The sequence below is a fragment of the Theobroma cacao genome, chromosome 1, assembly GCF_053813885.1.
Source record: "Theobroma cacao isolate CCN51 chromosome 1, ASM5381388v1, whole genome shotgun sequence".
NCBI lineage: Eukaryota > Viridiplantae > Streptophyta > Magnoliopsida > Malvales > Malvaceae > Theobroma > Theobroma cacao.
Window position 1 is genome coordinate 9,273,798 of NC_142639.1, and position 15,316 is coordinate 9,289,113.

Consider the following 15,316-nt stretch of genomic DNA (forward strand, 5'->3'; position numbering starts at 1 on the left):
ACTTGCAATTGTAAAGTTCAAATTCGCCTTTGCGGCGGCTTCGCCGGTTGCCGGTTGGTGGCATCAATAATGCTGCAATATTACAGAAATATCCATGCAAAAATATTTGTATTACTTTTTCCCCAAATTCTAACCATAAATTTTGGTCAAGAAGAAATGAGTACCCTTAAATCCTAATTTATATTATAAAATAATATATGATATTATGTCTAACCATACACAACCACATACTTTGTAAATTAATCAAATGATTGCATCAGATTATATATATAAAATTAAAATTTAATATTAAAATTTATTATTTATAATCAAATTTAAATAATAAATATTTTAAAATTACTATCAAATTTGTAAAAGATAGTATTTTGTTATTACCGACGACAATTGAATATTTTTTTTGCATAAACTTATGGATTGACTCAATCCATAACGAAGTTCAACACTAGTAAATTGTACTAAGTGAATTTTATATGAAATTTCAAATAAAAATTCTTATGATTAAATAAAATTATTATTATTCTATGCATATAGGTGAAATCTAAAAAATTTAAAATCTAGTTTCTGCATTATCTTTTTACGCATTTAATCTATTGATAACTCACGTTTAAAAAATTAAGTATAATAATTAGATAACTCACCTTTTGTTTTTTAAGTTAGGTTTAAAAATAAATATATGATTGTTACCTTTATTATTTATTCTTTTTCTTTTGAGAGGAAAAACCAAAAATATTCGTGCTTACAAACAAAAGTAAACAATTTTTTTAAAAAAAATTTTAAAGCATAAAAATATAACTCCTTTTTAAGAATGAAAGATCTTATTTTTATATAAAACATTTATATTAGAATTATTAATTATTGTAATCATTTGTTCATTTTTATGGTTATTGTTCTAGTGTTTACTGTTTGCTTAATAATGCTTTAAAATGTTAAAAGAAAATAACATGAATACTATTACAACAACCAAACAAAATCATAGAAGTACTCTTTCTATTCCATTTTCTCTATCCATATTTTTTTTTGGTAAAATGCTCTTACTTTTTAAATTTTGATTAAAATTATATAAAAATTTATTAATTTTTAAAATAAACACTCTACTTCAAAAAATATAAACACCATTAAAAGAAATTATGTAAAAATTAAAATATATTTTTTTATTAATTAAAAAAATTATTATTATATTTTTTAAAAAATGAGGAGCACCAATTGCCAAGAAAAGGGAACATTGGTGCACCCCTGGGGAGCCTGATCGGGGCTCCCAAGGGAGCACTAGGTGCTCGCTCTCGATTAGGCTCCCCAAGGGAGCTCCGGTGCTCCCACATGGGGAGTTTTTTTTTTTTATTAATAAAAAATGATAAAATTTTATAATAGTAATTATAAAAATTAATTAAGAATAAAATTATTTTTTTATTTTTGAAATGTCAACAAGTTGATAAAAATACTAACGATTGGATCTATATATCTGATGAAAAATATTTTTTTGAAGCGGAGTATCTATTTTGAAAATTAATTGACTTTCATATAATTTTGATTAAAACTTAAAAAAGTAAAGATATTTTATCTTTCTTTGTTTAGAATGTTCCAACATTATATTTGTTTTCCCTTTTTTGAATGTATGATGCTATTCTTTTCTATATTCAAAATTTATTTTTATCGATTCTTTTTTTCTTTTTGACGCTAGAAAGTATAGAAATATAAATTTTATAAAATAATTTAAAATTTTTAAGATAAAATACATTTGAATCAATTTTTTAAAATTTCGTTAAAATCAAATAAAGACAAAAAATGAGATGAAAAGAATAGGAAAAATAAGATAAAGTAAATCTAAATAGAGGATATTAGATGCAAAATTTAAAAAATATAAAGTTGATTTTATAAATTGTGGCAGCTAAAAATAATTTGACAGTGTTTTGTTAAACAAACGGCCAAAGGATACAAGTGATCATTTTTAATGGAAGTGTCAAATGGTGTAAGGACATTTTTGTCCTTTTAAAAATGTAAGATTAAATTGAAAAATATCATAGAACGGGACCGATTGCTTGCAAAAATATCTTGCCTCTACTTCATTATGTTCTCGCCGAGGGGCCACAACGGCTCCCCCACCACCCCGCTTAGCGGTGGTCTCTTGCAATGGTTGCTCCGCTTGGGTTCTATCCCCTTTAGGATCTGTTCGGTGCCTTTTTCATTTCTTAATTTTAGTGGAATGAAGTTGTTGTATATGAAATTATTGAAAGGAAAATATTGTCACGTTTAATAGTATATAAAATAATACTAATTAAAATCTTGAAAAATTATATTGAAATGCTTAATTATCTAAATATTTTATTGAAAATATAGTGTTAGTTTTCAAAATTACTCTCATGTATCAAAATGCTAGTTCACCTGCACTTGTGTGTTTATTTAATGTAATTTTTTTTAAAATCTTAAGACTTCACGAAATAAAATAATAAAATGTCAATACAATTATGTAATAACTTTTAAATAATTCGAGCCTAACTAAAGAAAAATAGAAGTATTAGTGACATGCTAACAATAATACCAACGATTACAAGTAAATAATAACATCACGAAAACAAGATTTAGATACTCTAATAAAGATGTAATATTAGAACTTAATACTTATCTGTGTTGCAGTTTGCATAGATGGTATATTACATTCTTCCACTAGTATATAATAATAAAAAGTTCTAAGATAAGAGCTGTGAAGTTGTAATAGGTAAGGTCCTTCGTCTGCTGGAATACCTAAATTGCTCTAAATAAAGTCATCAAGCAAATCTTTGACATAATTTTCTTCAAATGATCTGAAATTTAGAAGATGTAATTAGTCTATGTCCTCCATAGAGCATAGAGTAATTGTTGCCTTTTCGGAGTCTTTGTTCTGCACTGCATCAATTAATGACCCTGCTCTTTCAATTTTTCAAATATAGTGGACAATTGATCAAACTGAAAGAAATGCTTGAATTCCAATTTCATGTTGACTTACCTAAACCCATTTATTTCAAACATTAAGTTCATATGTGACACATTTATTGACATTATTCAAACCAAAACAAATCACTTATAGTGATGGAGGATAATGGACGAGGAAATGGAATATTAGATTTTTTTTTTTGTAAAATGAAAATTTAAAAATTAAGAAAAAAAATAGTATTTTAATAAATTTTAAACTTTGGATTGCAATTTGGAATCTCCATTTCAAAATATCAAAGTGAACCACAGAGCTATTGTCTAGCATGATTTTTTGTTGTTGTCAACATCTATGCCACAAGGCTTTACACAGAGTTTGCTAAATGCCTTTTTTTTCTCCTAGGGAACTTGCAATTTTTAAAACAAATTCCTAAGAATCTTAGGGTGTATCAATTTGCCCTGATAAATGGTTTCGAATGAAGATTTTTACAGAAATATTGAATTTGAATGTCTCTATCTCACATTTAAAGGATCACCCTTAAGCATCATTGGTTATTTCAAGTACTGCTTTAACTATCACATTGGTGTTCATTATATATGTTTAGTGGATTGCTGCAACAAATTAATTTTTCTGTTTAAAATACCATTGTTGGTGTCGAAGTTGGTAAGGGGAAAAGAATGATAATATTGGATTATGTTTATCTCCTTGGAAATGCCTGGTCTGTTTGTGTTTTATTTAGCAGGCATTGGAAGGCTAGATTTCTACTTTCAATCTGTGGTTAATTCAAACCATTAAACCTTCCATACCTAATTTAATTTTAACCCTTCCCTAGATAAAATTCCAGAGGTATATATGCCTAATAAAACATTTCAAAGATAGGGAATGTTTAATTATTAAATATTTGAAATTTAAATTTAAAATGTGCTTTTGTTTCCAATTATCGGATGTCCCACATTAAGACTCAATTCTTTTTGGGTCAGGAAGCTGTCATTGAGGAGTGCTCAAAACAATTGACAAGGAAGCTGAGATCATAATGAAATTGCAGGCTGAAGGAAGGAGAAAAGACAATGTTGAGAGAAATGATGGCAGCAATACCAAAACAGGCTTTGCTTGAGAAACCTGAAGCTGCGAAAATTGCAAATTTGCATCATCCGGATACAAACAGACAGAATCGGGATGCTCTCTCCACTGGCAGTCAACATGCTCAAGTTACTTGTCTAGGAATGGGATTGATTATGTAAGAATCTCTCTCTCTCTTTTGGCTGCAGAGTATCTATGTCCTTAGAGATCTTTTAAATGTTCAAGCATGCTTAGTTTGAATAATTCGAGGTTCGTAGTCGTGAAGTTAGAGCAGTTAAGGCAGAGTTCTGATAACTTTTTGATCTAGTATGATTCAATTGAGTGTGAGTTGCCCCTAATTTCTGGGACGTGTGTACCAATTACAACATGAACTGTGATATGATGATTTGAATATGAGGATCTGAAAGAGGGCATGGATGAAGGCAAGTAGGCGACTCAGACTACCTAATAGCATATTGAGCTTTGAATAATCTGGAGTGTCCATTAAATTATATTCTTGCCAAGCCTATGACTCACTTTCTTGGTAATTGCTTTTCCAATTTTGGATTCATCCTTTGCAAAGCGTTGACCTTGTGCTCATCCATCTCTGAGGCGCCGATTTTTGTTGTCTTGTTCATTGCCGCAGGACATTCTTTTGATGCAATGAATTGGGAAGTTAATGTCACCTCCTTTGTTATGCTTTTCTTTTCTAAATTTTAGTGTAATAAATTATAAATTTATATTTGATGTATTAATAATATATAGTTTTTATACATGGTGAATTTATCAAAATATGTCACTTCTTTAATGAAATAAAATAAAAAATCTTTAAAAATTTAAAATTAATTGTTAAAAAATTTATAATATTTAGTTAAATAAAAAAATAAAATATTTTTACTTTTCTTTTTCTCTCAACCCCTTCTATCTCTCACCAACTCAATCATCTATTAAGTTTTATAAAATTGTGCATTCAAAGAATAAAAAACTAATGCCCATAAGATGGAACATGTATACAATCCTTATTTATTTAGCAATTTTTTTGATAAAGGTATTAAAAGATAGAAGTTGATTTATAGTTTAATGGAGATAGTTTGGGATTGACATTAAAATTTCAAAAATCATATGCTGGAACTTGTGTCTGAGTGGCAGGGATATCTAAGAAAGAAACATTACATCAAACTAGTTGTGCAAATTGAAGACAAAATTACTTTGACATGCGTCTTCTTTTGATTGTTTATTGATCAATTGAACAAGTTGTCTTGTCTTTTTGTTCTTAATAGCACAAGTTTCTCTAATCCTTTCTGCGTTTTGAGGAGAAAAGTGAATTTTGCTTAGACGATTTCCTCAATCTTTTTCAACAAAAATCTAAATCTTTTATCAATTCTTCAATCTCTTTTAGGATTTTAAAAAAATAAAATTGAACAATTTCGCAAAATCTAATTTTAATAGAAAAAGAAAAAACAGAAGAGGAAGATGATGGAGTTAGAAAGTAAAAAAAAAACAAAAACTGGTGAGAGAGAAATAAAAAGTGAAAATGTTTTACTTTTTGTTTAATTAATTATTATAAACTTTAAAAAAATTTTATTTTACTTTATTAATGAGGTGGCATATTTTGATAAACTTACTGTATATAGAAGTTATATGTTATCAATACATCAAATCCATAAGTCATATAGTTTTTTATAGAATTTCCGTGTATTCCTTACTCTACAAAGATTATATTATATTAAACTATTGTTAAGTAGAAGTGACTCCAACTTAGATTTATTTATTTTATTAACTATTGAGTTAATTTCTCATAATTCCTTTTTGACCTTTCAAAATTGATATTATTGTGGTATTTTTAAATAAATTATTAGATACTATTTACTTTTTTTGTAGACGTGATTTTAAATTTTACAATACATAATAAAGATCATTCACATTTTATATAAATATTATGTTTCAAATTAAAATTTTGATACTTTTGAAATTGAATTTTCTAGTTTTATTCGTTAAAATATTCTTTCAACATGGTTTGATATTAATTTTGATAATAAAAAAAATTTAATTATTTTTTTAGAAAAGAATATTACCATTGATTATGAAAAGCAGAATTCTTATTTATACTGAAAATTAAGATTTATCATTAATATAAAAAAGTGTTAATTTTGTAATTAATAATGTGTATTTTTCAAAATAAAAAGTAACACCCGTAAGCTATCCTATGGTAGCATCAAAATGTCCAAATATGTGATATATTTTGTCAGCTTCTACTGAATTAAGAAACAAGTCTAAATCGAATATTAATTTAAAATGCCAACAAAGAAAAAAGGAGGTTATAATTTGTTTTGATATAAGTAGAAGAATCAAAATTGAACAGTTAAAGCCTTACCTAAGGAAGAAAAAGTTGGCGGGTGCAGACAAGGAATGCAAGGGGTTGCTTGGAGTGTTGAGTGAGGGAGGCAACAACAACTATCCACAAGCTGACACGTGCTAAACTTACTCTGTTGATTCAACTCAGCTCCCTCCAGATTCTTGCAAACCAAATGGCTCTCCTTTTGCCATCTCAGCATTTCTCCCTTCTACGCCTGAATTTCCCTCTCCCCAAAATTTTCTCATTTATTCCAATAATCCAAAACAACAAATAATCTAAAAGTAAATAATAAAAAGAAATCTGTTTTTTCAGTTTCCTCCCTCTCTGTTTTTTTTTCTCTCTCTCTCTTCACTCTCCTCTGTTCCTGTTTTCAACACCAAAAGAACAGGAGAGATTTTTTTTGGGTTTTAACGGAATTTTTTGAATGGCTCAGCTACCCTCTCCTGTATGTACAGATGCTCTCAAACTCCATAACCCATATTTAAATATGTGCAAAAGAGGCTCATGGAAGGCCATGGCCAAGAGTGGGGCTTCTTGGAGCGTGATGGGTCATGGTGGTAAAAGGAGAGGTTGTGGCAGAGTCAAGGTTGCAACGGGGAATTCTGCTTACACTGATTCTCTTGCCGATGATTACTATACCGTTCTTGGTCTGGTAATGCTTTTCCAATTTATTTTCAGTTCTAGTATTCTTGTTATGACAAAATGTAGGAAAAAAGAAAGAATTGAAGTGTGAGTGCTGCAACTATTTGGATTGGTGTAGTTGTTTTCTATGATTTGGATATAAACACAGAATCAGGCTGTGTTTTCTCAGCAATTTATATCTTCTGTCTCTAGAAAACGCTTTGTCTACTCTGCTGCTGTTCAAACTTTGGATTTCCGGTTGCCGCAGGTTTCCTTTATGAGGTTTAGTAAACTTTACTAGTATTGTAGTTCAACATAATACGTAGATTAAAACTCAATTTAGCCAGTAGTTATACTGTTAATCAAGATGAGATGCAAATGAGGAGACTGTTGGTGTTCTGAACCATAATCTTTTAATTTTAGGTTCCCATATGATGAATATGGGGCTGTTGATGCCCTCAAATGAACATTTCTTTAGTAATGTTTTCCTGAGGAAAAATGTTTATTTTGGTTTGATTCTGAGGTTGGTAATTCTTGGTTGTTTCTTTCTAATTCATTGATTTGTCGGGAGCGAATCTAATGGTTAAAGTACATGGTAGAATTATTGGAAGGTGAACATTAATGGATAGTGATAAAAAGTTTATGTTTGCAAGTGATCTAGCTTAATGGATATTCATCAAAGCTATTTGGAATCTTTTGTACAATATATATTTATCTTTTGAAGGTAACTATCATTTGACGTGATTCAGGAATCTAATTTTGATTGGCCTGTTTTCATAGCTTCCAGATGCCAGACCAGAGGAGATAAAAAAGGCCTATTATAATTGCATGAAGGCTTGTCATCCAGACTTAAGTGGCAATGATCCAGAGACTACAAATTTCTGCATGTTCATTAACGAGGTCTATGGGGTGTGTTCCATACAACACGAACTTATGTATAATGTAAACATTTAGTTTTCCACTGCTATAATAGGACTATTTCAGTGCAGGTTCTCAGTGACCCTGTACAGCGCATGGTTTATGATGAAATTCATGGGTATGCATTGACTGCAATCAATCCTTTCATGGATGATTCTGCCCCAAAGGATCATGTATTTGTCGATGAGTTTAGTTGCATAGGTAGGAGTTTGCATTCCTAGGTTTTATCTGGTTGACATACTTTATCAGTTCTTTACTAATGATAATTAATTTATAGCTTAAGTGTCTTAGATTATCCCCTGGTATATAGAATAATCATGATCTCCATTGAACTTCTGATGTCCATGTAAATATTTTAGCCTTTCCAAATGGTTATTGATTATACATAAAGAATTGGAGATTCATTATTTCAGCCTACTCTTATTGAGGTATATCTTGCTTACCTACGACCTCATTAGAGATAACCATTGTATGAGGGGATGTGCTGTCAAGATACTGTTCTGTAAAATTCCAATTTTATTTTGATTTTTTTTATCTCTATGTGGACACTAAAACAGTAGCTATAGACATACTTGCTATTGGAATGAAGCAATTATAATAGTATAAATCCTACCAAGGTTTCTAATTTGACACCCCTTATGAGCGAATTTTCTTCACAGGCTGCAAAAATTGTGCCAACGTGGCCTCAGATGTGTTTCGAATTGAGGAAGACTTTGGGCGAGCCAGAGTACATAGTCAGTGTGGGAATCCTGAATTAATTGAACAAGCAATAGAAAGTTGGTAGGTTTTTGCTTCTGGGGTATATCATCAATCGTGGTAATGCTATATCATCCACTTTCTGTTAAAAACGCTACATGTATTACAAGGAGAATGCTCTATGCTTTTATTCTCATCTGCATTATCTTGTGGGTGATCTGTTGTATCTAGACCTTATCAGTGGTAACTCACTACCATTCTCAACTTGCTTAAAAGTTGTCGAGTGGATACAATTTCTGTGGTTAATGTACTAACATTTAGCTCCTTCATATTTACTATTATCGATCTTATTAGTAGGCGAATGGCCAGCTGAGTAAGAGGAACTTTATAATTAGTTATTTGTTCATTATGAAGAGTAAAGAAGATGGTGGAAGTCATATTATAAGCTATGATGAACATAAAGTTTCCTCCATGATATTTAATAGTACATGGGAATCCCTGATTCATGGAGAATTTTGAAATTCTCAGCTTGAAGTTTACTATTGTGATAGATTATCATCTATGATTTTTGATTCTGTTCTACTCCCCTTTTTGTTACTGTAGGATAAAAATATATCCTCTCATTAATGTTTCTACCCTAAAATTTGACTTTGCATTCTTGTCTGGAATGTTGTTAAAAATGTGTAGGAGAAAATGTCTTAATATATTTTATTGCTTGTAGTAGATGGCTAGTTAAATGGTTTACATGATTATTGATCAACATTGTCTTCTGTTATTCAGCCCAGTTGATTGCATCCATCGGACTTCTGCAGCACAATTATCCTTGCTTGAAGATGAAATGCGCAGGGTAGAAAGAGTGAATGTAAGAACACAGTCACTGTTAGGTTCTTTTCTCCAAGTTCCTAGTACACAAATCAATCTTCTTGATCAAATATGAGCATACATTTTAGCCTTTTGAAATTCTGTTAGATGGCTTCTGGGTTTAGAAAGTAAGGGATTAATAGATCAAATGTTAGTCAACTAGATCAATGGTGGGTTTCAAAGCCGAGACGTTTGAAGCTGTCCAAATTATGGAAGCATTGGTTAGTTGTATATTTGATATATTTTTCTTCTTCTTCTTCTTCTTCTACTTCTTTCTTTTTTATTAAAAAAAAATGTAGCTCCAAATGCAAATTCAGTTTTCTAAATTCTAATGTTGAAACATTAAACTATTTATTGGTTATGTCTTGGTTCTGAATCTTTCCAAGACTTAAAATGGGAAAAGAATTTCTTGTCAATAAGCTATTACTTATAGGGGACAAAGAAAAAAACTAAAAAGAGTTAAAGAAAGAATGAAAGATAGACAAAGATTCTGCTTGTAGCTGAACATCAAAAACATGAAGTTAGAACATGGAAAGCTAAAAATTATCTACTATTTCAGAATAGCAGGACCCATTGTGTAGTGAAACCAGTGGTTGCCTCATTTTAAATTTAACTATTCCCTGAATCAGGGAATTTGATAGAAATGATTTTTTGCATCCAGTTACATGAGGGATATAACTTCTTCACCTAGATGTCAAACAGATGCCCTTTTATCTTGGTAAATATGCTTTTTTTTTTCCTTTTTGTTAATAATGTTAAATGTGTGCAAACATAGTTATATATTTAGAACAACTATAAGATGTGCTTAGTCTTTCAGTGACATACCATTAACCTATGCTGGCTTGTTACTTTGATTGCTAAACTTTGAGTCTTTTTAATGGACCATCAGGTCGCATTGATGCTTTCAGGAATGGGATCTGCATCAATGGATGTATTTAGAATGGTAAATGTAATACATATGTTGTGTGATGATACCATTTCTGCTTTTAACACTTTCTTATATTATTAAAACCTAATTTTATATGGCAGGCATGTTCTAGGTGGGAAAAGAGGCAAGCAAAAGTTCTGGTAGGAATCCTTACTATAATCACTCTCATCTAAATCTTTGTTCAATGTTGTTTTGATTGGCCGTTAGTTTTTATTTATATGACTTTTATGAAAATGTAATTCTTAATCCCGTTATTAGAATAAATTGTTCCCTTTTATTATTAAAAGTAAATACATGCTTCCTAGATGTTGCATTTATCTGCTGACAGCTAACAAAAGTTTTGTGGCTTTAGCAATTTGCTAACTTCTTGTGCCAGTCATTACACTGACATAATTTTCTCTATTCATTGATGATTTATTTCTAAAGTCCCAGCTATTATTTATTTTTAAGAGAAATATCTCAACATGTAGGGGGAAAACGAAACAAAATATTTAGTAGCAAATCTTTCTGACTACCTGCCAAATCAGCAGTTTTTCCTCTTGAATAATTGTCTTCTCAACAACTATTGACTTAAAAGGCTTCTCCATTTCCTGGTGCTATTAAAAACTTCCAGCACTTGAAAGCACCTCATGTACTTAGATGTACTTTCTTAGTTGTATCTGAAATTTTGGTTTAGATTAATTAAATCGAATTGTAAAGGATGTCATCAAAATAACTTCACCCCGAAAATAGGAACTATAACATTAAGGAAATTCTAGGTTTAAATGCTTTCCTGATAGGACCAAATACAGTAGCTGCTATTCTTGTTAGAGGATAGGTGTGTAACAGGCTCTGCAGATGCTATATAAATTAGTAGCTGTGGGAAAGAATAAATGAACAGTTACTTAATCCTTTTCTTCTCATTCTTGTTGCAGGAACAAGCTAAAATAAAGATGACACGGCAGAAGGATTCTGGTAAAACTGACTCATACTGGAGCAACCTTTGGGGCAAGCCACAGGAATACAAGAAATCAGGTAGAAGAATTTGATAATTGCTAATAATAGGTTGTTGATTTGTCCAAGTCTTCTTCTTTTTTTTCAGAATTTTTTTCAATTCTTTTTATTTTTCTGATGCATTAACTTAACATTTGTGGATGTTTCTGCATACAAATTTGACAATCTCTAACAATTCCAAAAATTGTTTTTGCACATGTGTTATAAATATGGCCCGATGTTTTTTCTACTGCATAATGAGAACAGAATATTTACCTTTTGCCAGAAGTTTATGATATCTTCCTATCAAAGGAAACCACAATATGGACTGTTTCAGCTAAAGTTTCTTGTAGTTTTCCCATTTTAATTTGTAGATGTATCCATTCTGAATCATGTTGTTATTTAGACAAAAGAATACAAAAGGCCATCTCCTGGGAACATAGTGATAAGACACTGGCAATTAAGGATTTATTAAGTTAAAATTTACTAAGTACATAAGGAAGCCCCTTGAAGTTTTTAGTTCTTTTTCAGTGTTTTCCCTGTCCAATCAGTTTGATGCACGTAGATTAGTAAGTCAATAACACTCTCACAGGATTTTCTATTTTGAGCTACATTTTGCATAAACAATTTTGGATTCATTCCAAGAACATACTGGTGTTAGATAGTGTCTCCTTGAGCTTATGCATACTGATTTGTACTATTAGGGATCGCTGAGAAATGGCGTTGCTTTATTGATGCTAGCAAATCCTTTCTACATGCCAGTTGATACTTTCATAAATGCTTTGTGAAGCCTTGATATTTGTCATCTAAGTCACCTTTGGATTTTATGATTTTGAGACGAGCAGGACATTTGGCCTGTTAAACATGGCTATTTCTGGTGGTATAATCGGGATGAGAAATTGAGGAATGTATAATAGATGAAACCTGAAATAAACTATTTTCATCATCCTGCATTGCGTAGAAATCTCCAATATTTGTCCTGGGGCAAATGGTATGTTTTATGGGTTGGTGAATATTTATTCTACATTTATTAAGAATGAACATACTATGGTAGACATTCCAGTTGAGTTATCAGCAGGTTTTGATGTAGAGTTGCTATCAGGTATAAAAAATTAGTGATGAAGCTTTCACTAATGGAAGGTTGAAGTGGCTTATCATTTCAGTTTTTACTATTGTCAAAAAATGGAAGCTAGCTGTTTTAAATACTTCTTATTTTTCGCATTTTGTAACCAATGCATGGTCACATGCGTACCTATGATTCAACTTTTTTGCTGTGCATTATAAACTGATTGTCTGAAGAACTCTGCTAAGGCTGAAAGTTTAACTCAAGTTGATTTGTTGTTGCAGAGGAGGAAGTGAAGGAGAGAGCGAGGACGGCTGCAGCAGCAGCACGAAGATGGAGGGAATATTCAAGGAGGGGTGTGGATAAGCCTCCCACTTCTAAGCTTCCAGAGGCAGTCTCAAATAAAGAAAAATGAAGAGTAATTTTCCATGCCATTTATATTCTTAAGATCAAATGCAATTAGTTTGTCTACAGGGTTCCATTGGAGACTGAAAATTTATTCCAAGTATCTCATTTAATCATGTAGAATCCATATGGATATTTCAACTGTGTATATAAACATTAATGCACATACAATAAACTAATAACTAGAAAAATTGATCATAGTTTTATCTACGAAGCTAGTGTGGTAGGGATGTGTTGTGGTTGGGCTTAAATAACTATTGATTTGGGTGCCCAAAAAATTAACACATGGAGTGTGGATATATCCCATATCCATATATAAGTATGTAGTGATTTTAACATTAGATCTCTCCAATAAACTCCTCATGTGCCTTAAGAATTAACATTTTAATTAGTAGTAATATTTTCATCTCTACTCTCAGATTTATACCTGATATATCCTAGTTAAAATGCCTGAACTTATTCTTATCTTGACTTTAAGTACAGGGGTAGCGGTCCTTGTAAACTGATTTCTAGCTACTGTTTAAAGAATTCTTGTATAATTGAAAATAAATAATGAAGATTATAATTATGACTATTAAAATCTCTAAGAGTAAATTGTACCAATAGTTTGTGAATTTTTTGTGGTGTTTCATTTTCTTTCATTACCGTTAAAAAATTATTTTTTCACTTATGACTTTTTGAATTTGTTCAAATCTATTTATTTATTAACTCACTATTAAAATATGATAACACGGAAAGCTTAATTGAACATACATGTGGTTTTCATTGAACAAACACCTTAGTTATTGAAGCTTACCAGCCATGTAAATATCACAATTATTTAAATTATTTAATGATTCAATGGAATAAAGTTGCTAATTCTAGATATAGCAAAATTTTAAATTTTATTAGGAACAATTTACTTCAATAAAGACTTCAATCTTAATAAAGAAATAAATAGATAAAAAATAGTTAACATTTTAATTTAATAATAATATATTAATTAAGAAAATTTACTTTAATAAGAACTTCAATTGTTAATAAGGAAATAAAATAAAAATTAGTCTACTTTAATTTAATAAAAGAATCATTAATTAAGGATGACTTAATAAATTATTAATATATTTATGTCATTCACTATTTCCATTTTTGAAAAATATACTTTTTAATATAAATAGATAGAATATATGCATACATCTTGTATATATAAATATATACACTCGATATTTGTATTACATTGATAAATAACATTATTTTTTCAATAAATATTTTACAATTGAAATTTTACTGAATCAAAATAAGAGTTCGAAATCTTCAATCAACTTAAAATTTGACAATTAACCCATAAAATTAGGGATGCCAACGAGTACTCTATTATAGAGTACTCGCGAATACCCAACCCGGTTATATCAGATTGGGATAGCCAATAAACAAGTTTGGATCGGGTATCACACTTTGAATACTGGTTACCCGAACCCAACTATTGTTTAACCGGGTTCAACCAATACTCGTCTCGAACTCTCTTATATATATTTTTTATTATTTAAATAGTTGAATAAAATTGATGGTGTCTAGACTCGAACCCAGGCCAAAGAAGGGAAACACTTATTGTCTCAATCATCTTGACAAGCAATTTCCTTGGTTATATATTGACAAATATATTTAAAGTATAGTTAGTTAAATAACTAATGTGATGATATGAATATATATATATAAATAAAAAAACTATTAGATTATTAATTATGTTTAAATAATATGAATATCATATCATATTGCAAAGAAATATAATTACTTTTATATACATTTTTAATAAAAATGTATTTACTTTTTATTTTGGGTTAAGATTACAAAAATTATAACTTATAATACATATAGTTAAAGAGAGTCTTTGACTTTAAAATAGTTTTGGAATCTAACTATTTTTTTAATTTCATGTAATTAAAGACAAACTCAAATAGTTAATTAAATTAATTCATTAAACTATGGTTATTAATTAACTTGTAATGTTTTTAAATATATATTATATATATTGAGTAATATTTTAAGAAATATAATTACTATATTATATATACACTAATACTTTTAGTATATATATACTTTAAATATAAATATATTTATTTTTTATTTTGTGTTAACATTAGAAAAATTATAACTTATAAAATTATTAATTGTAATATATACATATATATATTTATACACACTTTATAGTTACTATAACTTGTAATGTCTTTTAACACATATACTTTATATTATATATTATGTTCATTTATAAAGAATATAATTACTAATATATAAATCAATTACTAACTAATATATATATCTTTGTTCATATAAATTTACAATATATAAACTTAATTATCTAAAAAGAAGTTGTGAGATTAGAATAGTTTTGAAACTTAGCTATTTTTTTTAAATTTCATGTAACTAAGGGTAAATTCATATAATTAATTAAATTAATTAACAAAATTATAATTATTAATTAAATTATAATGTCTTTTAATATCTATACTTTATATACATTGGGTTCATTTATAAAGAATATAATTACTATTT

General features: G+C 29.3%; 1 protein-coding gene across 2 annotated transcripts; it reads left to right on the forward strand.

The window, feature by feature from the left end:
• Nucleotides 1–6,614: 6,614 nt before the first annotated feature.
• On the forward strand, nucleotides 6,615–12,994 carry LOC18612082 (DNAJ heat shock N-terminal domain-containing protein). Of its 2 annotated transcripts, XM_088809419.1 has the most exons (10): nucleotides 6,615–6,972; nucleotides 7,155–7,223; nucleotides 7,722–7,850; nucleotides 7,931–8,060; nucleotides 8,519–8,639; nucleotides 9,336–9,417; nucleotides 10,306–10,359; nucleotides 10,446–10,484; nucleotides 11,259–11,358; nucleotides 12,664–12,994. In XM_088809419.1, the coding sequence occupies exons 1-10, from the start codon at nucleotides 6,745–6,747 to the stop codon at nucleotides 12,792–12,794; spliced, it is 1,083 nt and encodes a 360-aa protein (XP_088665545.1). In that variant the 5' UTR covers nucleotides 6,615–6,744; the 3' UTR covers nucleotides 12,795–12,994. The 2 variants fall into 2 exon arrangements, with proteins under 2 accessions (XP_088665545.1, XP_007048743.3); XM_007048681.3 differs by lacking the exon at nucleotides 7,155–7,223 and having other exon boundaries at nucleotides 6,618–6,972.
• The last annotated feature ends 2,322 nt before the right edge of the window (nucleotides 12,995–15,316 follow it).

Coding starts and splice junctions, on each gene's coding strand:
- LOC18612082 (XM_088809419.1), top strand. CDS start 6,745: ATGGCTCAGCTACCCTCTCCTGTATGTACAGATGCTCTCAAACTCCAT. Junction 8,640..9,335: donor GAACAAGCAATAGAAAGTTG/GTAGGTTTTTGC, acceptor TCTGTTATTCAG/CCCAGTTGATTGCATCCATC. Junction 11,359..12,663: donor ACAGGAATACAAGAAATCAG/GTAGAAGAATTT, acceptor TTGTTGTTGCAG/AGGAGGAAGTGAAGGAGAGA.